The sequence below is a fragment of the Python bivittatus genome, unplaced genomic scaffold (assembly GCF_059951505.1).
Source record: "Python bivittatus isolate LINGU-HERP-01145 unplaced genomic scaffold, Pbiv_v1 ctg000430_np1212, whole genome shotgun sequence".
NCBI lineage: Eukaryota > Metazoa > Chordata > Lepidosauria > Squamata > Pythonidae > Python > Python bivittatus.
Window position 1 is genome coordinate 4,728,869 of NW_028277071.1, and position 26,132 is coordinate 4,755,000.

The window sequence follows — 26,132 nt, forward strand, 5'->3', positions numbered from 1 at the left end:
TACAGTCAGCACGATGCCTTTCTTCCTCATGAAACACTTGAAGCGTGCTCCAGCTCATTCTCCTGAAAGCTATTTTTGAAGAAATATTACAACTTACGAGCAGCGGCACTTCCCATGCATGACTGAAAACATGTTTGGAGGATGTAATTCCCTCAGTACTCATGGGACTGATTGGGAAACATGCATGTAATGTGTGAATTCTATTGCTGTTTGAATTATTTATTATCCACTTTCTGGATAATTCCTGTCTCTCCCCAATGTAGCTTATAAGCAACATGAACAAAAATACAATGAAAATCATTAGCACATCCTTCTTAAGGATTGGTGGCAATGTTTTCAACAAACTGGGGGTCCTCCTGGGCTCATGACTTCTAACTCAAAGAGCAGGTCTCAGCCATGGCTAGGAGGACCTTTGCACAAATCCAACTTGTGTGCCAATTGCATCTGTTCCTGGATCGAGAAGCACTGCTTGAGGTCAATCATACGTTAGTTACTTCCTGGTTGAATTACTGCAATGCAGTCTACATGGGGCTGCCCTTGAAAAACATTCAGAAGCTTCATTTGGTCCAGAATGCAGGACTGGGCACATTGAGGTTCCCCTGTGTGACACTGCGGTTACATTAGCTCCCATTTTGCTTTCAAGTGCAATTCAAGATGCTGGTCATCACCTTTAAAGTCCTGCATGACACAAGACTACCTGTCTCCAATGGTTTCTGCCTGTCCTACCAGTTTCAGCAGGGTGGGCAAACTCCAGATCCCTTCTATGAAACAGTGTTATCTAGCGGGACCAAGGAGAGACCCTAACTGTCATGACCCTCTGAAAGACCATGAAGACTTGGCTTTTCCCCCATGCATTAGGACCAAGATGCTAGTGGAGCCCAATTTGGGTGTTTCTGTGTTGTGAGTTAGATATGCAGTGTCCTAGTTATTGTATCATCATTAATTTTTTTTTTCATTTGGTGGAGAAGGATTGTATTATATTGTTTTCTTCTTGTCTTTTCTTCTTTTTAGCCACCCAGAGTTATTTATTTAAGGCCACATATATCCAGGATGCCTGAATCTCTGCTTTCTCCAAAGGATCAGGAATGGATTGCTTTAAAAATATAAATAAAAACTACATCAAAAATACAGGAACTAAGGAACAATGGCTCAAACACATGTATAGACCTTCGTCCCTAAAATAAGCACGTCAATAAATACAGACTTACCTGCAATGTTAGGGGCCAGCAGAACATAGATTTTCCAACACTTCCTACTTCTCCCAATATACAGCAGCTATTCTGTTGAATTTTTCTGACAGGTCTATTGAGCAGCAACTGACGAAAGTGGCTACCCTGGGGGTATGATTCCTACACCAAATGGACTCCTGGGTGGATCGTGTCCAGGGCTGTCCAGCCCACCCCAGCTACCCATCACAGAGCTGAACCAGGTGGACTTTGGCCTGATACCTGATATCCTGTGGTGCTCTAAATCAGCATCCATTATATACAACAGAAGTGTCATTTTTCTGCAACTTCTTTCTGTTAGTGAAGGGATATTAAATAAGGATAGGGGGAAAAAAGGATTGTTGATGTGGTGAGCAACACAAAATGCTTGCTGAGGCCTCTAGTTTGAGCTTTCTGTTTCTAGCAGCAAGATGCCACAGATCTGTGGCTGAGTTTCTGTGAAGCCTAGCATTTCTCCACAATGTGATTGTGCAAGTGTGGGCTTCCCTTGATAACTGTGTTGACTTCCCATTGAAGGCATTTTGATGGTCTGCTTCAAAGGAGAAGGTTCGTTTTAGAAGTAGAGATGCTCAAGAATAATTTCTGAAGAACAATAACTTCTGAGAAATGTTAATTTCCAAATCAAAGGTTGGAAGAAGATTCATCCCACTCAATATGGATGTCTTTGGCCTGGTCCCTATGCTAAGTAAGTTACCTTTTCCTCAAAACTCTTATTCTTTTCCCCAACTCTTGCTGTTTTTTTGCTTTTGTTTTTTGTTTCAATTTCTGCTCTCGTGCCATTCTTACTAAAATGAAAGCATTGTCTTGCCAAAAATCCAAAATTGCAGATAACCATGTATTTTTGTTACCCTTCTATGAGCAAAAGAATTTAGAAAGGTCTCCATGGTTTAGCCCACCTACTTTGAAGCTACAAAATTCATAGGTGAATTTCCTTTAGATTAAAAATTTATCTACTTTGGAATTTCAAGGCACCTAATGTTATAACCTTGGTAACAGCAGAAAACAGATTCCTTTCTCTTTTATACCTGGGATAATGTGAAATATGTAGTATGTGCAATTCCTATACGGTGTATCTTCAGATAAATACATCTGCAAAGGAAGACTGCAATTCCTAGGCACATGGTACAGAGAAGAAGACATGTTGAATTCAACTACTGATTTGCAGCAATGAATTGTTGATATGTGTTGTCTATCAATATTTGAATTCCTCTGGGAGGGGTGGGTTGAATTATTTTGGGAGGGGGGATTGTTATGGTTTGATTTGCTTTTTAAGCAATGGGCTTTTCAGCAATACAGCCAAAGTTTTTGGAGTTGTTCCATTTATAAGATAATTAGCAAACCATCTCTTTTTCTTCCCCCTCCCCCCTTTTTTCCTCTCTTTTTAACTTATGACGATAATTGCTACGTTTGAAGCTAAACTGTTGCCTCAACTTTGTTTTATGTGTGTCTAGTTTTCTTATTTAGTTGCAGTGCGTTGACATTCATTATTTAAAAAATAATCACATGACTAAGAACGTATTTCTAAGTAGATATATAAAGGACTGCAGTGTAAGTCAGTGCAACTGGTCATCCTTAATTAGAAGGTTCCTTATACATTTCTTATTTTTTTGTAGCGTTGCTTCATACTGTGTTCCAAGTATCCTCAACTGCAGGTAATTTTCTTTCCTCCCTCCCTCCCTCCCTCCCTCCCTCCCTCCCTCCCTTCCTTCCTTCCTTCCTTCCTTCCTCCCTCCCTCCCTCCCTCCCTCCCTCCCTCCTTCCTTCCTTCCTTCCTTCCTTCCTTCCTTCCTTCCTTCCTTCCTTCCTTCCTTCCTTCCTTCCACATAATATACCAAAATGAAGGATGAATAACTCATGTATACACCTATCTATCCACTTATTAATATACCCCAGGCACTTTTTATCCGTAGAACCTCCCAATGACAGGAAATTGGATGAAAGCCAGAAACCAACTCACTGTTTCTCTGCCACATTAAGATCACACTAAGAATATTGTATGCTTGTCACATACAGTTCTGAAAAACAGGGTTGCGCACCCCCACTTCATATTTTTCTGAGCTGTTGCCTGTCTTTGCCAATGAACGACATCAGGGCATCAGGGCATCCTATTGACATGTAACAGGAGTTTGTGTGAATAAGTAACACCAACATCTGGTGCTTGTTTCATGGATCGCGAAGGGCACAATCATCCAACCTGTGATGCGCCAGGGTGAAAAATTCATCGCTGCTTTGATTCAGTAAGTGGTTTCTCTGTCTTTATCTGCAGTAACAGAAACCAAGCCTTTCCAAGAATTGATGATCTGTTTCTTGCATCAGTGGAAACAGGAATGTTGGCTTATTCCTTTCTGTTTTAACTCACATTTGTTACACTTTTTCACCAACAGCTCCTTTCAGAACCTGACTCAGCACTTCTGTCGGGGGGGGGGGGAGGAGAGGGAGAAAATATTTGTTATCAGCAAAGGGTTGGGAATTATCTGTTGCGCAGTGAGACTTCCTCCACTTTTAAGTATAATGATTGTGCGATGCAGATACTGGAACATGTGAGATGATTTCCAGAAGATTATTAGCTACCAGGCAGCAATGAAACAAAAGAGATCAATAGCACATCTGCAGAAATTACAGGAAAGGGTGGCTGGAAGACGGAAAGAAGAAAAAAACCAGAGATCCTTGCACGTGTTAAGATTTTTACCATTAACTCAAGAACAGTTTGGTGAACAAACATTTTAATACATTTAACAAATAGATTTGAGTCTGGTAATTTCTTATCTAAGTTAACGTTTCCTTCATAACCTCACCCACATTATACCAATTCAGCTCAGGCTAAAAATGTTGAAAACGGCTGTTTACAATCAAGTTTCGAATTCATGGGCAAAAATATGCTTCCAGATATGCAGAGAAGTCTCTCGGAGACCTGCTGGCAGCCCCTTAAAGGAGCCGTACCTTTTCAGCAGATTCAATCAAATCTTCCTTATGATCAAAAACCAGAAGTTATACCACAACACGCGCAGGTGTGAAGACAAGAATTGCACACTGCAAAAGATGTGTTTGCTTTAAGGAGTTGTGGGAATTGCTTCCCTGCAGATTTTTTAATCTTTGAATCCAAAACACTGAACAGCCTTACTTCAGAAAGTTTTCCTTGCTGTTTAAGATGGCACGTATAGCATGCGTTTCTCATTGCTTTAAAAGAAAATGTTCCCCCACCCCACCCCTGGGTGGGACTGTCCCTTTTAACTATGCAATCTTTCACTTTTTCTTGATCTTTTGTTTGTTCAGTAAACACCCAAGGTGTGAAACACGTCTTCTGAATCATTCTTTATTGTTATTATTTATGAACTCTTCTGAATCATTCTTGAAGCCTCCCCACTCTTCTGTGTATCGCAGATAGTAGGAATTTCAGATAGAAAAAGAGGAAAAAACACCCCACTAGCAATGGCCATGATCAGACCTCATACATCCCAAAATATAAGACTACTGATGAGTCAGGAACTAAATTCAAGTGGCCACTTGTTACATTAAATAAGCTTTTCTACTTGGATTTGCAACTCATGCTCTGTTTATTGACACCCAGTTTCTTCCTAAGTTTTAGCCCCGAGCTACAGCTCTGAACATTTGTTTTTTAAAAAAAAAATTAAACCATTGTGCAAGTTTTATCAGTTCAAACACAAGGTGAGATTTTGCCTAATATAGTTAGTCCTCATTTAGGGATCACAATGGGGACCAGTAACTTGGTTGTTAAGCAAAGCAGTCACTAAGTGAAAATGTAACTGTGCTTATGATCTGACTTCAGCTTTCCTTTGCTTTACAGACCTGCAAAGGTCATAAATGCGAGGATTAGTCACTAAGTTACTTTTTCGTCACTGTCATAACTGCGAACAGTCACTAAACAAGGCAGTCACTAAATGAGGACTACCTGTACCATCTTACCTTGCAACCTTCTTACATAATACATGAATTTTCCCAAGTTTGTTTGTTTGTTTATTTATAAGATTTATAAGGCCACCCAACTCAAACAGTGTCACTCTTGGTATATCATAAAAAGCAAGTAAACAATAAAGCCCTTAACCCCCCTCCCAAATCATACAACATTAAACATCAACTCTATGTAAATATAAAAATATAAAGTTTATATCATGTTATATAATTTTATATAATTTTGATTGGATCTCAGCCCAAGTTTTGAAGCTAGATTTGAGATTGACTCCTCTCTTGCTAACTCAGCGGACTGCCATCTGGACCCATCTATTTTTAATGTATTTATTTGTTGGTTGCCTTGTTTTTAATTGCAGAGCCTCCGCCTCCACCCACACTTTCCGTGCAGCCCAAGCACCAGGAGTATTTTGAAGGCGAGGCCATCCGGTTCATCTGCTCGGCTTTTCGAAACATGACGGTGTTTCAAAACTTGACGGTGCAAGGTTATCGATTCTTCCGAGAAGATGGACGGCAAATCTTCGAAACAGCCCCCAATGCTTATAGACAGGGCATAATGGATCTTCGGGCACAAATGAATGACACTGGAAGTTATAGCTGTGCTTACTGGCTGGAGGAAGCAAGCCGGGAGGTTCAGCTGGCCCAAAGCCTTGCCACCCGCATCCAAGTGAAGGGTAGAGCATGTTTATAGCCCTGGAGCGCATAGGGAAGCCCCTGCGAAGCCACCTCTCCCATTTGCACATCACCAGCTAAGAAACTTAAGGAGCTACAGCACTGTGACAGGACCCCCACTGTAGTCCAGGAGAAGGCTGTCTATTTTAGTAGCCAGAGATAGCACGCCGGTTTCCTGGAAGACATAGAAGGGCTTTTGGCTTCATGCCATTCTCCACACCACCAAGTCGCTTTATTTTGGTTCACTTTCCTGGGCACACAAGCATCCTTTCCAATCAAGTACTGGGCCACAGATCCTGGTGCCTTTTATAGATAGACAGATGGGGGTGGGGGGGCTTGGCAAAGATTTGGCTTTAATTATGCAGTTCCAGAAAAGTAGGCTCTGCTTGAATGTTATTCAAATATGAACAGTAAGAAAAGTTAGTGGTAGATTCAGTGACCAGAGAGGTGGTAGGGTCTCCTCTGTTGAGAGTGCTCAAACAGAGGCTCTCTGGGGTGTTTTAATCTGGGTTTCTGCACTGAGCTGGAGGTTGGGTTCATTATTGTTTTTATCTAGATTTGTTTGCTTTATTTGTTTATTTATGTATTTGCCAGCCAAGCCTACAGCCTAAGATCTCCTGGTGGTCTCCCTTCCAAGTGCTAACCAGCTCCAACCTTGCTGAGCTTCTGCAGATCAGTGTGGGGCTCTAGACCCAAAATTGCAGAAGGAACATGGGGCTGTTGAGTCATTTGCTGCAAGGGCATTGGAGAGAAGCCAGGGATGGAAATGGCAGGCAGTGATGTATCTATTTAAATTTCATAGATGCCTTCCTTCTCTTCAAAACGGAAGTTTCCCAGGACAGTTTGTAAGGTGGTAAAATCACAACTTCTTTTTTAAGAAAACCAAAACCAAGGGAACACTGAATTATAAGCCCAACTTATAAACAAAAAGAACATATCCAGCAGAAACAGATTAGTTACACAGATTTGCTGCAGCATATACATTTAAAATAATAAACATGTTCACATATTAAAAGGCTTGGGGAGAATATATTAAAAGCCCCCTTGTTCCTTATATAACCTGTCTAGCCTAGGAATACTGAAGAAAAGAGAAATGCTGACTTGTGATGCAGTTAGCTGAAGAGAATGCTCCGGTCAGCCAAGAAAAAAAAATCTGTCTATGAGTAACTTCTGTTCTGAGTAATAAGTTTCTATATCAGTAAGTAGCTTTCTGGTTAAAAGAAACCAAAGTTGTATTGTGTGTGTGGTGTGTGTGTGTGTGTACATGTGTGCATAAATGTGTGTGTGTGAATATGTACATACGTGTATATGTGTGTGTGTGTGTGTGTGTGTGTGTGTATGTAGGTGTATGTGAGAAAGATGAAGGTACACTAGCACATTCTGACCACACGATGGCAGCCAAATACAGATTTATGTCACACTGCCCTTTCCCCCCCCCCTTACTAAACTACTCATACTGTCTCCCCACCCCCTACCCCCCATTTCTTGGCAGTCCTTTGATTTTTGAATTTGAGGAAAACTGACCTGGTCAAGGCTTAGCACTTGGATGGGAGACCACCAATGAATTCCCCAGCTGTAGGCCATGCTGGGAAGGTAGATGAGAGAGAGAGAAAGAGAGATGGAAAAGGGGAGAGAGGTAGAAGAGAGAGAGAGAGAGAGAGAGAGAGAGATTTGGGAACAAACTTTTTAAGAAAGAAAGAAAAAGAGAGGGGGGGAAGAGAAAGAACGAAAGAAAGAAAGAAAGAAAGAAAGAAAGAAAGAAAGAAAGAAAGAAAGAAAGGAAGAAAGAAAGAAAGAAAGGAAGGAAGGAAGGAAGGAAGGAAGGAAGGAAGGAAGGAAGGAAGGAAGGAAGAAAGAAAGAAAGAAAGAAAGAAAGAAAGAAAGAAAGAAAGAAAGAAAGAAAGAAAGAAAGAAAGAAAGAGAAAATGGAAATTCTCTAACAGCTACTTCAAAGGACTGCCTGTCTTAGCAGTCTTACTTGGACAGATGTTACAGCATACTGAACAAGATCTTCCTGACAGCCAAGCTCCCAATCTTTCAGATCAACAGTCTTCCAGGTTCCTTTGAGAGCCGAGAACCCTGGTCTAGGTCTCCTATAGAACCCTCGTCTACAATAGCATGGACCTAGATATACCTTCATTCAGACAAGTCACTGAAACAGAAAATGCCCAACCCCATTTTTGGCCAGTATGCTAAGCAACACCACGCTATTGAGTTCATTTATGGTTCAGTGTGATGTATAACCGCCCAAATTGAGTTTATCGAGCAAACTCAGATTAAAATATGCAGGAATAGCTCTGTCATATGATTGCAACTACTGAGCAGAGTTTTCATGGCTTTAGTTCCAAGATTATATTAATTAGTTCCAAAATTATTCAAATAGAACCAAGTCTATTTTATTTGAACATGTTTTCATACATTTGCATGTCTGTTTGGGTATGTACATATGCATGTCAACTCATGTTTGAGGAGGCAGGTAGAGTAGCAAATTTAAGGTCAAAGAGAAGATAAATGGAAGAAGTGCAGATGGTGATAATTGCCAATAGCGGTCATTTATAAAAGCACTGCTGAGTTTGGTAACAAACAACACCATGCTTGCTCTGGTGTCATTAGCCCTTCCTGTGTGATTAAAAAATGTCTAGCTTCAAAGGAATGTTTAAAGTATGACAAGAATGATTCCTTGTTCATTTCATCACAAGGGATTAACTCAACTTCTGCAGTTGGAACCACCATGACAGTGAATTCTGAGAGGGATTCTGAAGGAATAATACACCCAGGTCACATAAGATGATTTAATTAGTATTATTATGTCTGAAATGGAGACTAAAAATGGGTATCTCACTCCTTCCTCACACACACAAACACATAGAATCATTATTTGAGCATTGATAAGAAGCTGAAGAGCAAATGAAAGGAAGACGTTCCAACATTGGACATTTATCTTTCTCTTTCAGAGGCCCCATCAGCTCCATCTCTGTCTGTGAATTCCACATCTTTCCACCTGGGAGACTCCATCAGCCTGAAATGCTCAGCTCCACCTGAAACTAATAAAATTACGCAGTTTCACTTAACTGGAGAAAAAATGGGCATCTTGGTCGTATATACACACAAGAGCATCTACAGCTACAACCTAACCATCAAGGAAGACAAGGATGTGGGAAACTTCAGATGTGCCTACAGTCAGCTTCTCTCTGGAAGAAATGTACTTTCCAGGAGCAGCAAACCTATCTTCATCGATGGGCTAGGTAATCTTGCTTCTAAGTATCCCATATTCTCTTTTCCTCCAACATGCTGCTGAGAAGTTGCCCCAGGGGTCTAGAAGGTATAGGAGAAACTGTTCTATTTCACAGATTGCAGTGAGATCAACCACAGTGCTTGCCAAAGCTGCCTTTCAAATGATGAATAAGCACTGTTTGGTGGAAAAGCCAAAAGTGATCAGTGTTATCTGATTCTGAATAAGAATACTTGCCTGTTTATCAAAAGAAGAAACAGATGTGGCAAGTTTGTGGCAAGAAAACAATCAGCACTTCTTTTCTATCTTCATATTTAGGTGTCAGATGGGTTCGAATGTTGGCTGTCGGGGGATCTTTCTTCACCATGAATGGTCTCATCTTCTTAATCTCCCATTGTCTTTCTTTAAAATACAGGTAAGGCAGATTTGGGGGACTGGTAGATTAATCTCTCAGAGATTTGGGGATTTCATTTCTCCCACACCTTTGAGAAGATATATTGACCAAGGTGGACCCAGGGAGAGACAAACATAGAAATCTTGTTTTATCTCCAGAATAGTCCCCTCAATCTTCAGAGTCTTCTTCCTGATAAGGAAGGACCCTAGTTCCCATCATACCATCATGAACCATGGCTAAGGATGATGGGAACCATAGGCCAACATCTGAAGGGCCAACTTTGTCCCATTTAGGACTTAAACCAGGAGTTTCTTGACCCAAAAGCTAAATTTGATTTTTACAAAGATTAGCATATTCCCAAAAAGTGAGAAAGGCCAGAGAAGATGCTGGTAGAACTATGAAAAATTAAATTTGATTGGAATAAATTAAATGAGTTCACTGTGATGACTTCCTGCATCTTAGATAATCTCCAACAACTGTTGGGAAAGGCTTTCAGGGGGCACACCCAAGATTCTGTGTGTGATCCTGAGGTCAGGTTGCTCACTGCTACCTTTAACAATGTAGGACCACAATATTTTAAGGTCTACTTTTCTTCTTTTGAACACCATGATGTACTCAGGCTAAAAACATGCTCTTAAAAAGAATTAGTCAAGCTTTTACTTTCTGGCCTTGATGGCATGACGGAGGATGCAGTACAGGGGCAATGCCCCTATTTCCACAATATCTAAACCCTTTCAGCCACTCACTGAGTCAGATCTCTCTGATGGCCCATTGGAAGGACACAGTCACAGGAACTGGGTCAAAAAGGTCTAGGCTGCAAGAATCTGAATGGCCACTAGATGGTGACAAAGAGGCAGAAAAAATTCTACCTCCTTGTTGCCCTCTCTTAGTTGGCCAGGGTTTTGAAGACAAATGCGGTAGCCCTAATTTAGGGAATATGGAATCCTCGCCCACTTTTCCAGGAAGGGGGTGCTGTTCCGTAAACCCTCGTGCCAGATTCTTGGCAAGTCTTCATGGTATCCTTCATCTCTGTCTCCCTCCATTGGCCTGGCAGGCAGGAGTAGGCGAGGCTTGGCTGTTGCAGCCAATCAGCGCTTGGGAGGTGTGTTCTTGTCCTGCCCTGCCTTGGCAGCGATTCCTTAATAGACAGACATTGGTCACTTTTCCTCTCCTGCTCCTTTTCTTGGATGACTAAGTTCACAAAATGAGTCAGTTGTCTGGATTTAGGCATTTCTGCAATACAACGGACTGGATGCAGTTGTTTAATCCTGGGCATGACCCCAGAAGTTGTGTTGCAACCTGTTGATGTGCTTGTGATCAGGCTGTCTAGGGGAGGAGTCAGAGCAAAACCCTTGCCAACAGTCTGCCCCCTTGAACAAGGTTTAAAATGGGGGAGACTATTAGAGGCTCAGAGTCGAGGGGTTATATAGAACCTCCATGTTCAGAGATAGTATATCTTGGATAGCCCACCTACCAGATCGTGGACAAGCAACAGGAAATGGTGGTCCCCTCAAACCTAGATTATGAGTTTTCCTCAGGCTGGAAATCTATGCAGGATTCTGCCCTCCCCACCCTTTCCCCTCTTATGTATTTTCATTATTTATTTAAAACAGACCGAAACCTCCAAAGCATTGCTGTATCATGATTTCGCTGCCATAAATAGACTGGCTCTAATGTTTGGCTATTGCTATTTTTAAAAATTATTTTCAGATCTCCTCTTCAGACGACTGAAAGAACCATCTGACCATGGTCTATCTCCATCAACTTCTATGTGGCTGAAGTGTTGTTGAATTGAAGGTTTTCATCAGGTGGTTCAGCCAATATGTTACATGTCCCCTTAAGGCACTGACAGAATGTGATGCCTTTCTCTCTTCAAAGAACCAAAAAAAAAAAAAAGTTATTTCTGCAGTCTTGCCTTTTCAGCTGAGGTTATCCTGTAGTTTGGAGTTTCTTAGAAGTATATAAATAAGCTCCGCAAGAAGTTATGACTTTTGCAAATTGTTGCTGCTGCTGCTGTTTTAAATAAAGCAGGGTTTTTCCCTTTCAATATCCTCCTGTTTGTTCTTTGTTCTTTTTTAAATTCATTTCTCCGGTGTGGTGAACGTGAACAAAATAAAGAGACAAATGGTTGGGTGGAAAAGAACCAATAATTCTGTAGTTAATTTAACCAGTTATTTTATTTTAGAGGAAATTGGTCATTCTCCGCAAATAGAACAGTTTGCTTTCTAAACGTTTCGTAAGGATCGTTACTACCTATGCAAAGCTTTCTGTTTAGCACCCAGAGATTATGCAAATGGTCACTTTAATAAGGTAACTATTACTGCCTGTATCACCAGAGTTTTGTTTCCCTCTAATGTTACTATTTATTAACTTTCCTTCACCAAAGCCAATGTGTTCTTGTGAGGAAATGAATTCAGTCCACAAAAAGCCAGGCCTAGTGGTTAAGGCTTCAGGCTAGAAACCAGGAGACTGTGAGTTCTAATCCTGCCTTAGGCATGAAAAGCAGCTGGGTGACTTTGGGCCAGTCCCTCTCTCTCTCAGCCCAACCCACCTCACAGGGTTGTTGTCGTGGGGAAAATAGGAGGAGGAAGGAGTATTTGGTACATTCGCCTTCTCGAGTTATTTATAAAAATAATAAAGGCGGGATAAAAAAATCTAAAAAAAAACTATGCCATTCTGTCATGTTTTAAGATGCTAAGAGATGCTTCCCCTAGACCAGTGTTGTCCAAACTTGGCCACTTTAAGATGCTGGCTGAGGAATTCTGGGAGTTGAAGTCCACTCATCTTAAAGTGGCCAAGTTTGGACAACACTGCCCTAGACTGAATGCATGTCTTCCTGTGAATGTATTAATAAACACAATTTGTGTTCCGCAATCAAACGCTGAGCCTTTCTTCATTAATTACTTGTATTAATTGCATTAATGCCAATTGGACAATAACCACCACCACCTTCCCTGATCCAGGTGATGCTGACATGATGGAGTGGCCCTATCTTAGGAGGGAGGCGGAACACATCTGCCATTGGTTCATCATCAACCAATCAATATCCTTGAAAAGTTCATCCATCCAGCCCTCCAGCCCTCCATCCACTCATCCTAGCAGCTAACACATCAGATTAGCCAACTGCAAAGGGGTACAGAGTTGGAACAACATCTTTCTGTGCCATAAAATATCACAATGCTACTGTATGCACAGTTTCCAATAAGATTCGCTACTGTGAAAATTTGTGGATTTCATCATGCAAAGCTTACAGGCTGTGCTGGGAGGAAGGGAAAGCTGGTTGATGTGGTTCCAAAGGACTTGCATATGATCATCAGGGAAAATTATACAGGTGTAGTATCAAAGTAAAACTTGCCCTTTGCATCCTGTCTGCAAGCAGGAAAACAAAGGATGGCATTGGGCCTTTTTTTTTTCAAGGATGGGGATAAATATGGTGGGGTAGGAAAGTTCACAGCTGGCAGAACTGAAGTTTTTTTGGGGGGAGAATAAAAAAAGTTAATTGTTTATGTTTATAACTTTGCTTTACATAGGAAAATTTGAGAGCAAAACCAAGAAAAACTTTACAAAAACGCATCTTCTGATAAAAATATCTAAAATCAAACAGTATGTGTAAACTGATTTTAAAAGGACAATTCCATTGCCATATTTTTCACAAGGATGGGAAAGACAGTGCCGTAAGTGGTACCATTTGTACAATGAAAGTTAAATGACCCAAATAATAATAAAGAATACCCTTGGTCCTTTGCAGAAAACTTAGCAAGTCACCCGCTGCATTGTGTAAACTGCACAGTGAGGGAAGGCTGGATAAATGGGTTCAGTTATCAGCTTCCCCCAGCCAAACCCCCGTGGTTTAGTCCCTTCCTTCTGAAGCAAGCAGAGGGAGATTTCTGTGAATGAAGTGATGACACAGGAAGGGAAGGTTGACAGCTGGCCAGAGGCTAAGGCGAAAGAGAGAGGAGGAAACATGAAAAGAAAAGGGATACACAGGCATGCTCATCCTCCAAGTTGGGACTTGTTGGAGGAAGAAAAACCAGGGGTGTGGTCTTCCTTCCTCCCACAAGTCCCAACTTGGAGGTTGACTGGAGAAACCAGGAGTGTGTGTTTGTGCCTGCAAACAGAGCCAGCCTCACTGCCACTCCCCTGCTCTTCCATTTCTCAATCTCATTCCAGCTTCCAGTCTAGACAAGCAAAGGAAGAGCAGCAAGAGGAGAAAAATGAGGACTTTGCTTGAAAAGGACTGGGTATGAAGGGACTAATCCAGCAAAGGCAGGAGACACTGACCCATCCATGACTGGAAGTAGATGGCTGTCCCCCATGTAAGTGTTTTCAGTCGGATCTGGCAGGAGGATTGTGAGTGGCACTCGAGGGGCAGCCCTCAGGAGTCCAAGTTGGAAAGAGAGGGGAACGGAGGACGTAGAGAAACAGCCCCATGATACGAGATACTTGGGGATCCTTCAATCATTCTGCCTGGGAATTTGGAAATGAAAGCAGTTAGTGGAGATGTATGATAAGACCCCAGGACTGGACAGTGTCTGTCTGCCTGTCTGTCTGTCTATGCTGCTATCTAAGCAGTATGTAAAACAAATGTGTCATTATTAATCTTAAGATGATGATGATGATGATGATGATGATGATGATGATGATGATGATGATGATGATGATGATGATATGCAAACTATTAAAGCAAAATTCCTGTGGAAGAAAATAGAAAAAGGGAAGGACAGAAGGGAGGGAGGGAGGGTGGGAGGAAGGAAGGAGGGAGGGGAGGGAGAGGGAAAGGAAAGGAAAGGAAAGGAAAGGAAAGGAAAGGAAAGGAAAGGAAAGGAAAGGAAAGAAAAGGAAGGAAGGAAGGAAGGAAAGGAAAGGAAAGGAAAGGAAAGGAAAGGAAAGGAAAGGAAAGGAAAGGAAAGGAAAGGAAAGGAAAGGAAAGGAAAGGAAAGGAAAGGAAAGGAAAGGAAAGGAAAGGAAAGGAAAGGAAAGGAAAGGAAAGGAAAGGAAAGGAAAGGAAAGGAAAGGAAAGGAAAGGAAAGGAAAGGAAAGGAAAGGGAAGGAAAGGAAGGAAAGGGAAGGAAAGGAAAGGAAAGGAAAGGAAAGGAAAGGAAAGGAAAGGAAAGGAAAGGAAAGGAAAGGAAGAAGCTAATTTTTCAGATACTGGTTAAGGTTATCATTTATTTTGTGCATTTCATCCGACAGATGTAGAAAGACAGGCCAACATTCCACTGCAGTGGAAAATTTCAATGGAAAATTCAGTTGTTAGGAGGAAAGGACCTGACAATTAAATAACCAGGGTTAGTCAGGACTTTCCCACTTGGTACATACTAAACTGTGCTGTGCCTTGATTGCTCTATTTCAAAAGGGTTAGCAAACTCAGAAAGTTGTTGGAACATCTTTTATAGGTGGGAACACTAAAGACATTTTGGAAAGAAGATCCAGTATGGTTCATAATATTAGTCAAATGGTGAAGAAAGTAGACAAAGAGAATAAAAAACAGAGAGAAAATGGTGGGCGAGGTGTTTTCCTCCCTAGTAAAAGAACGTGGAAGCTATCAAATACAAATGATTGACAGAAAAATAATCAGGTAAGATAAAACAGAGTACCTATTGTCTCACACAGTACCTTCTGAGACAGTGGAACTCACTGCTACTGGACATGCAATAGCCAGGATTTTTAAAAAGGAATGGAAGGAAAATTCAAGGAGCAACCACAGATCACCCATTTGGGCAAGGAGGCTGAAATGAGACTTAGCACTTATTGGAAATGCAAACAGAACAAGAAAGGAATATGGTCAACATGCACCAAGACTTAGACCTCTTGAAATCAGTGATTTCAAGTCTACCTCTGACCCATTGTAACTAAGAGCAGCATGTGGAACAAAATTGAGTTTTGGTGGTGGGGTGCGGTCATAAGACAGCTCTTTGCACCTCCAACTACTCTGTGTCTTCCTTCCCAACAGGGCGCCCCCATTCCATCTGCCTAATGCTACCGTCAATGATTGCCTCCTCACATCAGGAAACAGTACCCTCCTGAGCTCCTCAACCTCCAGCATGGCCGGCATTGTGTTTCTCCTCCTGGCTGCCCTGATTGGACTGCCTGGGAACTTCTTTGTGATTTGGAGCATCCTTTGGAAAATGAAGCCGAGCCATCGCTCAGTCACCTGCCTTCTGGTCCTAAACTTGGCAGTGGCAGATGGTGTGGTTCTTCTCCTGACACCTTTCTTCATCCTCTTCCTTGTCTTCAAGACCTGGCTGTTTGGGTGGGCCATTTGCAAAGCGGTGTATTACCTGTGTTGCATCAACATGTTCACTAGCATCTTCATCATCACCCTCATGAGCGCAGACCGTTGCTTGGCAGTCAGCCAGCCCTATTATTCCCAAGCCATCCGGAAGAAGAATCTGGTGGTCAAGATCTTGGTGGGGATTTGGCTGGCGGCCATTTTGTTATCTCTGCCAGCCTTCTTCTTCCGCCAGGTTTTGAAGGAACGCTCACGGGGATATCTCATTTGTGAGCCTTGTCACTCCAGGCCAAGCCTGGCCATCTTCCACTTCACCATGGAGACCGTGGTGGCCTTTGTGATTCCATTCACCATTATTGTTGGCTGTTACTCTGCCATTCTGGTCCGCCTCAGGGGAGTGCGGAAAAGAAAAGGGGCTCGGACTGAGAAACTGATTGTGGCCATTGTGATCTGTTTTGCTGTCCTCTGGATGCCCTACCACATCATCAACATGATCCAGGTGGCTTCCAATCTAACCTCAGGGCAAATGGCAGAGCGACTGGGGCAGGCCTGGAAGAGTGGGCGAGCAGGGGCCACAGCCTTAGCATTCTTGAGCAGCAGCATCAACCCTGTGCTCTATGTTTTTGTGGCTGGGAACCTTATCAAGACTTCGGGCGCCAATTTCATTGCCCAGTTTTTCGAGGGAGCATCTGATGGGCTCGGACGGAGGTCTCAGTCTCAGAAAAACTTGGACAAAGACTTAATAGCAGCAGGTGGGGCATCTGTGAACCTAGACCAGCAGCCACTGGGAAATGGTGATGGGGTCGACAAGGACACAGATTGCAGGCTGATTGATGGCACAACATACAACATTTCTTAAACTGAGTCACAACATGAGGAATTCTAGAATTGCCTTATACTGGACCAGTTCCTCCAGCATGTGATTGTCAACGCTGACTGGGCAGACGTTCTTCAGAACTTCATGCAGTGGTCTTATCGAAGTGAAGGTTTGAAGCCAGGATCATTTGTGTACAAAGTATGAATTCTGACTCTGTGCTATTTGCCTGCCCTTCATGTAAAACTGTCAGCCCTCCCAGGTAAACCAGACAGGAAGCACGACCAAAGAAGCTATTTCTACTTTATTGTAAGGCTACATTAACAGAATCTTGCAAGTCTGAAAGTACAAGTCACCCACTGTCTCTCTTATCACCTGAAACTTAGGGTGGATCCTTTCAAAGTTTCTTTCTCTGCCCACTACTCAGTTGTGGGATTCTCCCCTTTTTATCTGATCATTCTCTAGGCAGCATCTCTTCCTCCCAACCCCTGTCTTCCAAGGTCACTCTCACCACTTCTACACTACATGACATGCACAACTGGGTTTTTTTTTGCCTCTCCTCCCCTTTTCACTTTGTACCTAAATTACTGCAAGTGTTGCTTGTTGCTTTTTTCGTCGTTTTTTTATGGCTACATTTTCCCCTCTTGCCACATACACTTGGAGAAATCCAATATACTGAATTTGGTTCTGTTTTTATTTTCATAGCTAGGCTTTAGGTTTGACTCTTATGAAAAGAACACACAACTGTTGTTGACTTTGAGCATGTACAGAGTGTTTCCCTGCTACTAAATAAGTTGTCCATGAATGGTTAGATGTCAGGGGCCACTTCCTCTTCCTCCTTAAAAATTATACATAGGTTCCTTTCAGGGAATATTTGGGTACTGAACAACAAATGCAATTTCTCAAATACCTTAAAGTTAAAAGTAAAGCAAAACTCTTGAAAATTCCCTGAATTTGGGGGCATCTGTAATGCAGAACCATGAAGAAGAATGACAGTTCAGGGGGGTCCACTTGGTGTCATCGCACATGTTTTATGTGTGTCACATATCCAGTGCTTGTAAAACCAGGCAGAGCTTCAATCATGCCATTGTGACCACCATCTTGACTTTTTAGCCAAATGTTGCAGTCAACCCACCAACAGTTCAACAGTTTAAATTTAAAAGTTGACAGAAGCTAGTTGAATAAACTGATATATATATATATATATATATATATATATATAGAGAGAGAGAGAGAGAGAGAGAGAGAGAGAGATGATAGATAGATAGATAGATAGATAGATAGATAGATAGATAGATAGATAGATAGATAGATAGATAGATAGATAGATAGGCAGGCAGGCAGGCAGGCAGGCAGGCAGGCAGGCAGGCAGGCAGGCAGGCAGGCAGGCAGGCAGACAAAATCCCCTCTCACCCCTATGGGTGGTACATGTCTTCCTCAATCTTGGGTCTTCTACCAGAGGCCTAGGAGTTGGAAGGTTCTGCGCAGTATCTGAGCTGTTCCTCGCAGTGTACTCTTCTGGACAGAGAGCTCTGATGTTGTTCCTGGGATCTGTTGGAGCCATTCTCCCAGCTTAGGAGTCACGGCCGCTTAGTGCAAGTTCAAATAATGTGATATTCAGTTTAGTGCAAATTGTAAATCGATACTAGGTCACATTTAATGGTACCCAAAATGCAATTAATGCAAAGGTAGCGCATGTACAATTGAGGCTAGCTCATGAGCAATTGCAATTGGGTTTTTAGATGCTGCTAATCTTCATGTGTGCAAAATGGAAAAAAGGAAGATTCTGTCAGACGAAAACAGTACAAGTTTAAAAAAGAGGATCACTATTATGTTAGAGCAAAAATTTGATGTAATTGAATGACATGAACATGGTCATAGCAATGCTAAAACAGGACAAGATGTTGGAATCCCTGAATCTAATATATATATAAAAATTTTAAAAATTCCCCTCTAACCCCTATGGGTGATACGTGTCTTCCTCAATCTTGGGCCCTCTATCAGAGGCCGGGGAGTTTGAGGGCTCTGCGCAGTATCTGAGCTGTTCCTCGCAGTGTACTCTTCTGGACAGAGAGCTCTGATGTTGTTCCTGGGATCTGTTGAAGCCATTCTCCCAGCTTAGGAATCACGGCCCCAAGTGCTCCTACCACCACTGGGACCACTTTGGCCTTGACTTTCCACATCCTCTCTAGTTCCTCCTTCAGGCCCTGATACTTCTCCAGCTTCTCATACTCCTTCTTCCTGATGTTGCTGTCACTTGCAACCACTACATCTGCACCACCACTGTCTTCTACTCCTCGTCTGTTACCACAATGTCTGGTTGATTGGCCAGTATGTGCCTGTCTGTCTGGATCTGGAAGTCCCACAGGATCTTAGCCTTGTTATTCTCCATGACCTTCTGTGGAATCTCCCATCTGGACTTGGAAGGGTCTACACTATGCAGCTGTTCCTGTACACAATGCCAGCTACTTGGTTGTGCCGTTCAGTGTATGCTCTTCCTGCCTGCATCTTACATCCTGCCACTATGTATTGGATTATCTGCACCTTGGGTCCTGTCTAGTGATAGACCCCTGCTTCTATGGATCTGGTGCTTATTGCCTGTTCTTGTGCTGCTATGATCAGTGCCTCAGTGCTGTCTCAGTCCAGCCCTTTCCACCCACTGGTAGGATTTCCCAATGTCAGCCACCTCAGCTATCTGTCAATGGTACGTCCCATGCGGGGGCTTGTCTAACCATGACACTTCCTCTGCTTGAACTTCCTCCCATGTCAGCTGCTGCCTCAGGCATTCTCTCAGCAGATATATATGTGATAGTTTACATATTCTTGCTCAGTAAAGAGTGGTGCTGAGTTTTGAGTCTTTCATGGGGTGGGGAGTGTTATATATTTATAAGAGACCATATTATGTTTTCACTGTGGAATATATGCAGTCTTGCTTCTGGTAAGCTAACAGGGATCAAGAGAATTTCTGCAGTAAATTCCTTCATTATCAGCTTGCAGGCATAATCCCTCTAATACGCCCATTTTCTGAAAGTAGAGTAAGGTATTTGGTCTTAGGAGGAGAGGAAGAAGGGCAAAAACCAAAAATGGAATCTCTTTTCATTTCAGACAGCTTCTGAGGAATTGGGGTTGAAAGTCCAGAGTGCATAAGTAAATAGGCCAACAATGTTTGTCTTGGATTGTTTACAATAATAAACCGATTATAGTATACAAATGATTGTGCCTGCTCCATTTCTGTCCTTGTGTCCTTTTAATGAGAAGCCAGTGGGAAAATTCAGATAACCAAACAAACACGAGAGGGCTGGAGCCCACAGAATATCCATCTTTGGCAGATATGCCCCTTTTGCTGTAAGGGGATCTGTATTAAAAAAAAAAAAGTATTCAATTCTTTTTTATGATGGGGATATTTGTCCAAAATGTCTGTTAAAAATAGGCCCAGACAAGATAAGGTTGGGTGCTTCATGGCAGAAAGGCAATGTGGTTCATCTCACTGAGGGGGGATGATGATGATGATGATGATGATGATGATGATGATGATGATGATGACGACGACATGGTTCTTCTGATGAAGGCATTCTGCATTGCTCCTTTGGCCTTCTCTCTTATTTCTACAGAGAAAGAAGAGGAGAGCCAGCACGTCTCAGGACAGAGATCTCCAGGATGTCACCATCCAACATAAAGTTCACTCAAATGAGGGAAAGGTGGAAAGCAGCAGCAGTGGGTTTAAGTTGCCATGGCTACAGGAGGGAACTGTACCCTTGTACTGAGCAAGAACGGTCAAGTGTTCAGTGAGAAGCTGAGTTGGCAATAAAGAGTCTTATCAGTTCATGACCTGTCAAGAATCTGAGAGTTCAAACCTAGCAGCCGAGTTCAGCCTTGTGACAGTTCAGGGTGAAGCCAGCCCTGATCTTGGAAGCCAGGCAGCTACCTTGGTTTGTGAAGCAACATGGGTAGGGGCAGATTGCTCTATGAACCCACCCGGAAGGGACGTTATCAGGGCAAAGCTTTGCACGACCCTAATTCACCCTGCCTAATTATGGGGAGAGATGCTTGTGCATTTCATTAACGCATTCAGATCTCCCCACACACACCACTCTTCCTAGTTTGTCAGCTTCCTTAGGCTCTTCCAATGCTCCTCTATACCAGCCACTAACCAGGGGTAATCCTGCTTTAGATTTCTAGCTCAGAGAAGGCGAGTTAAATGGTACGATCTAACTGAGCTGATGACTTCATAAGCAAGTGCCTGTAGTTTTCTTGGCCACAAAGATGTGGTTTATTCTTGCATTCTTCTTCTTTTTTTTTTAAGCAATGTTCTGGTCTCACTTAGGATTCCCTAATGGGCTCCCATCCAAGTGGAAACCAGACCCAACCCAGTTTAGCTTGCAGGCCCAGATATAGTCAGCTAGATCCTTCCACCTCCTGAGACAACCTACCTTTTGGCTAGTCTTAAGAGTATCTGGAAAAATTCATAGATGATTAGGCCATGATTATTAATTCATATGTTTGTTTATGAGCTCTGGAGTCATAGGCAGCAGACCTGAAGGAGCAGCTGGGTAGGAGCAGCAATAGAGGAGATTACTTTTCTATCCATGTTTGTGCGTTGTCGAAATGCACCTGCACTCTGTGTGATGTGGAATGTTGGTCTTACAAATGTACCACTATTCTCTAAATCAGTGTTTCTCAACTTTGGCATCTTTAAGATGCATGGACTTCAACTCCCAGAATTCCCCAGCCAGCATGCTGGCTGGGGAATTCTGGGAGTTGAAGTCCATGCATCTTAAAGTTGCCAAGGTTGAGAAACACTGCCCTAAATTAATTGGACTATCACTGCACAAATCCTATTCTAATCCACCTATGCAGTGCTGGTAGAGAAGTACAAGAAGAAAAACCTGTGGGGGATAAATTTTAAAAAGAGGGGGATAGATACCCTGGTGGACAGAAATCCCCTTGCTCCAGCTCTACCCTTTGGTGATAACAAGCTGATTTGTTTCAAAGAAAGATCTATTTTTCCCACCCTTTTCCGATTTGGTTTTTCTCGCCTGTTGAGGTCTTTCCAGCCCACAAATGCTTATATTATGACTTGAAGAGAATGATCACAGCCTGTACTTTTTGCATTTCATTTTCTGTTGAGTTTCTGCACCCCTCCTGGCCGTTGCGACAGTGCCCGCATCTCTGCACACACACCACAGATGCGGTGATCGCCCAAAGTGCTACAAAGCTCTTGGCGAAGGTTTGCTGTGCCAGACCAATATGGGGGCTTGTTCCCAGCACAGGAAATGAGCCAGCCAAGCTGCCACCGAGCACCAGCAGAGGGATGCTCCAGTCCAGATGCTCCAAGATGTTCAGTGAGGGATTTTCTGACCTGAGTCATCCAGTGGTTTCTTACCTTCACAGTCAAAAGGTCAACCTGGCAAGAAGAGAGATCACACTGTAAACAAGCAGGGTGATATTTATAAGGCAACCCCAAAATGAAAAAAATCCACCCCTTGCCTCTCAGGCAGGCTAAACAGCTCCTCCTGGCTGAAAAAGAGTACCAGTGCATCAACATTCATTTATGCTGCAAACATCAGGACTCAGAAAACGAAGTAAAACGTGTAGGAGATCACTCCTTCCTTCCAGGCATGCTGCACCATGCACTATGGAAGAAAAGGATTGGGTTTTGATTCTGAAATCACACTGTGGTCCATACTGGGATTTCTCTGCTACCTTCCCTCCCCTTCCCCCTACCAATATTGTGCTAATCTGCAGATATATGCCAGATTTAAAGTCTTGCTTGACACACTAATTCTTGGCCAATATTCAGCCTGCTCTAATCGTTTGCCCAAAGAAGGGTCCTACACAATATCAATTGTTTAATCTATTTTTCCGCCACTGCAAATGCAAGTATTTTGCCATTTTTTCCCCCTATTTTGAGTCAAATTCATTTCCACAGCTGGGTACTTACATACATATACAGTGCATATAAACACGCACATACATATCCTAACCACTTTAAACGTTTACCTTTCTGACTTTTTTTTCATGTAATGTAAAGTTCCCCTTGAGATTCCATGCTCTATACTCATGTGCCTAATAAGAAGATTTTTTTTTCAGCTTCTGCCACTGACACACACTAAATAAATAAATAAAATATGCCCAAAACATTTAAACATGAAAAAAAAAGTATAATAATATATCCTTTATTTTGGTCATAGACCAGCATCAAATAACATAACCTGTAAGATTTACAGTTACTACATCAATTTAGATAATAATAAAAATAATAATAATAATAATAATAGTAGTAGTAGTAGTAGTAGTAATAATAGCATGACTATCATAAATATCTAATATTGTTAAATATTAATGCTGAAACTGTAAAGAAAAATCTTAAAGACTAAGATTCTAACAACCACGATATAGCAAAGATTGATGGCAATGAAAATTAAAATCTAGATGACTTAGATAGTGGCATACAGATATCAAAGTTTAAGTATGGACATAGTCTACCTCTGATCTACTAATCTATAATCCTTGCTGGGTTTTACTGGCAATCAATTTCTGGTGAGTTTTGTATGCTGCAGTATAAAGTTATAGAACCTTTATATGTTATAATGGGGTTATAACCTGAAAGTAACAGACATAAGCTTGAGCTGTATGACCTGACAATCTTGCAAGCAGTGAGGTAGTAAGAGCATTTCAAATGTGTGACTTAGACATTTACTCCCATATATTTTAGACCTGTAAATCCCACTAACAGCACTGGTTCTCATTGCCCCTAGGATCAATGTCCATGGTTATCATGTTGCTTGGTCTCTCCTACCACCTGTCCTTTCTTCTTGTGTACAAGGAATCCTGGTACACAAGAAGAACTACTATGTCTTTTTTCCAGTATTTTGCAAAATTTGTAGTTCTTGAAAGAGGATGACTCATGAGTCTGCAGTTCTCTTTACCTCTTTGAATATAAATCCTGGTCAACCATGTTCTCTGTCATCCAGGCTTCTCCCCTTCAAACAAACAAAAGGAAAAGGACACAGAGTCCATCGACTATGCATGTCTAAATTTCTAGATTCAAGTTTATATATAATAAAATCATTTCCAAATTTCTCAAACTACATTGGCAAAATTGGGGGGAGATGGGCAGGGAGAAATTTAATACATACATGCATACATACATACAGTGGATATGCTTGCTGCTAAGTATGGATTCCCAAATCCACTTTCTGCTCCTTGCTTTTCCTTCTCAGGGTTATTAACTTGGACTAGAGCCCCTTGCAAACAAAGGAAGCCTTTAAGGAAAAGATTGATCTCCGTAAAGTTGGACCTGCATATTTAACTGTTACATTAATACCTCTCCTGTCCTTTAAGGAAATCAAGATAGCACTCATGAAGTCCTCCATCATTGTATCCTCACAACAACCCATAGAGGTAGATTAGGCTGAGAGACAGGGAAGTAGCCCAAAGTCTCCTCATAAGTTCTATAGTTTGAGTTGAACTGGCTGTCTCCAGTCCCAATCCTTCACCTCAACCACTGCATTAGACTGACTCATTCTTCTCCGCCCTGATTTCCTCCACTTCCAGCTCTAAAATCCTATGTATTGTGGAGTGGGCCTTGAGATGTTGTTGATGTCCTAGATCAGCCTACCTAAAGGATACCAACCCAACTGGAGGGATCCAGAACAAGGAAAACTATCACAGACGCTCAAACAAAATTCCAAGTGTCACCTCAAAGCACAGTACATGGAGAATACAGTCAAAGATGGCAAACAGGAGACTCAGACATGGTTCTCTCTAGTCCAACATTGTAGCCAATAGTAGTGGAAGAAAACTTGAAAAGGTATGGTGGAGCAATAAGGATCAGCCACCCATAACCTCCTCAAAAGTTGACAATGCTGACATCAGTCTCATATATAAAGCAAAAAAATATCTAATTAAAAATAATTTATTAATAAAAATAATTTATTAAGATACATTTGTAAATTTTGCAAAATACTGGAAAAAAGACATAGTACCAACTGGGAATATTAGACTGGGAATTGAAACTTGGAGAATACATAGCAATGGCAAAACTAACAGTATGTACATGCATAACAGAAGTTTAACTCAATTTAAGCAAGAATGGTTTCCATATAAATTACATTTACGCAGCAAGGTAAATAGTAAATACTCACATATTTAGAATACAGTTTTAAAGCTTACTCCAACAGGCACAGGTTGGAGTACAAAGGGGGAAATCAGAAATTAAATACTTACCTATATTATTCTTAGGGTTTGTTTTCTTTTCTTTTTTTAAAGTATTTATAAACAACAATATAGTGGAGGGTTTGGCATTAAACTCAAAATGTATACTTCTTTTTGATATCTAAAAAATAATCTACTCTGCTTGGAACCTTTACTATTGTCATATTGAGTAATAATTGCATGACCTTGGTCATTATCCATTTATTCATAGGTAATATCTTTCTTGAAAATACAGCATACTTTTGTTTTAAATAAAATAAAAGGATTATAAGGCTAAATAATAATAATAATAATAATAGCAACAACAACAACAGCACAGAGCAATTAATTGATTGATTGATTGATTATATGCCATCAAGTCATTTTTTAACTCCTAGGAGCCACCTAGATAGATTTTCCCCATGAAAGCAGGGTACTGTTGATGTACTTTTTAAAGAGGGAAATTAACACGTATCTGTACTAACCTATATTTGTATATCTGTATACGCTTGTTTAAAAAAACAGGAAAAGAAGAGAAATACAGGCAGTGTGAGTGCATGAAATCCAGATGCCAACAAGGGCAACAAAAAGAAGAACTTCAATGCACATGTGTACAGCCATGTGACACCCACCAGCCAACTCCCGTAGCTCACCTTGTCTACCCTAACTCATCATACTATATTTTAATTTTTTCTAAAGCATCTCTTACCCAACTTTTCTGAAAGTTGCTACCACTTCCTCTTTGAGTTTGTGGAAGGTGCTATGACCAAAAAAAGATATTGAGCAAAAGAGAGAGAAAAAAAAAACGAACTCCTCAAAGGACGAGACAAAGAGAGGGGCTGGTCTCAAGACAGAGGCAGGCGCAGAAACAAGAACCGAGAAAGGAATTTGGCAGCTGGTGAAGAGTAAGTCTGCTGTTTTTAACCCACTATAAAGAAGTGGTGTGGTGGGCTGGAATGTGCAGTGGGTTACTGGTTGGGAGGGCAAGAAGGAGTCCCTGAAGGAGAAGGCTTCCTAACCATGCTCAGTCCTTGAGCAAGGACTTGTCTGCTGTTGGAAGATGTGTAAGGAACAAAGTTCCTCTGGATGTGTGTCGGGCTGTGAATAAGTCACGGTGGTGTGTATACCTATTCTTCTTCACTGTTGCCCAGAAGGGTCTGTGCATTCTTTCATTAGACCCCACAACAACTTTGTGAATTAGATCAGTCCAGGGTATTCTGAAAGTTCATGTGAATTACATGGTGAGGGAAAATTTGATCTGTTTCTTCCACTGCAATTTCTTGCTTCTGCATTTCCCCAGCCAAGTTCATATTGCTGAGATTTTGAGGGGAAAATTTGCAAATTCAGATTGATTTGATCATTTTGGCTTCACAGTGAGCTCAGCTGGTGACATCAGGCATATTTGGATTTCTTTTATTATATCGGATAGGTAAAATAGC

General features: G+C 41.6%; 3 protein-coding genes across 3 annotated transcripts in view; all 3 read left to right on the forward strand.

The window, feature by feature from the left end:
- Positions 1 to 1,760: 1,760 nt before the first annotated feature.
- On the forward strand, positions 1,761 to 11,497 carry LOC107326452 (uncharacterized). Its single transcript, XM_088144206.1, has 6 exons — positions 1,761 to 1,911; positions 2,840 to 2,878; positions 5,513 to 5,827; positions 8,780 to 9,070; positions 9,376 to 9,472; positions 11,162 to 11,497. Exons 1-6 carry the CDS (start codon positions 1,833 to 1,835, stop codon positions 11,193 to 11,195), a joined length of 855 nt encoding a protein of 284 aa, XP_088000332.1. The 5' UTR covers positions 1,761 to 1,832; the 3' UTR covers positions 11,196 to 11,497.
- A 2,137-nt stretch (positions 11,498 to 13,634) lies between these two features.
- LTB4R2 (leukotriene B4 receptor 2) lies at positions 13,635 to 17,631 on the forward strand. The gene is made up of 2 exons (XM_007440395.3): positions 13,635 to 13,767; positions 15,405 to 17,631. The coding sequence occupies exons 1-2, from the start codon at positions 13,739 to 13,741 to the stop codon at positions 16,540 to 16,542; spliced, it is 1,167 nt and encodes a 388-aa protein (XP_007440457.1). The 5' UTR covers positions 13,635 to 13,738; the 3' UTR covers positions 16,543 to 17,631.
- A 7,391-nt stretch (positions 17,632 to 25,022) lies between these two features.
- The window catches only part of LTB4R (leukotriene B4 receptor), a 9,131-nt gene continuing 8,021 nt past the window's right edge, over positions 25,023 to 26,132 (forward strand). The window contains exon 1 of the mRNA XM_007435387.3: positions 25,023 to 25,598. The gene's annotated coding sequence lies outside the window, so the exon portion shown is untranslated. The remainder of the gene's footprint in view (positions 25,599 to 26,132) is intronic.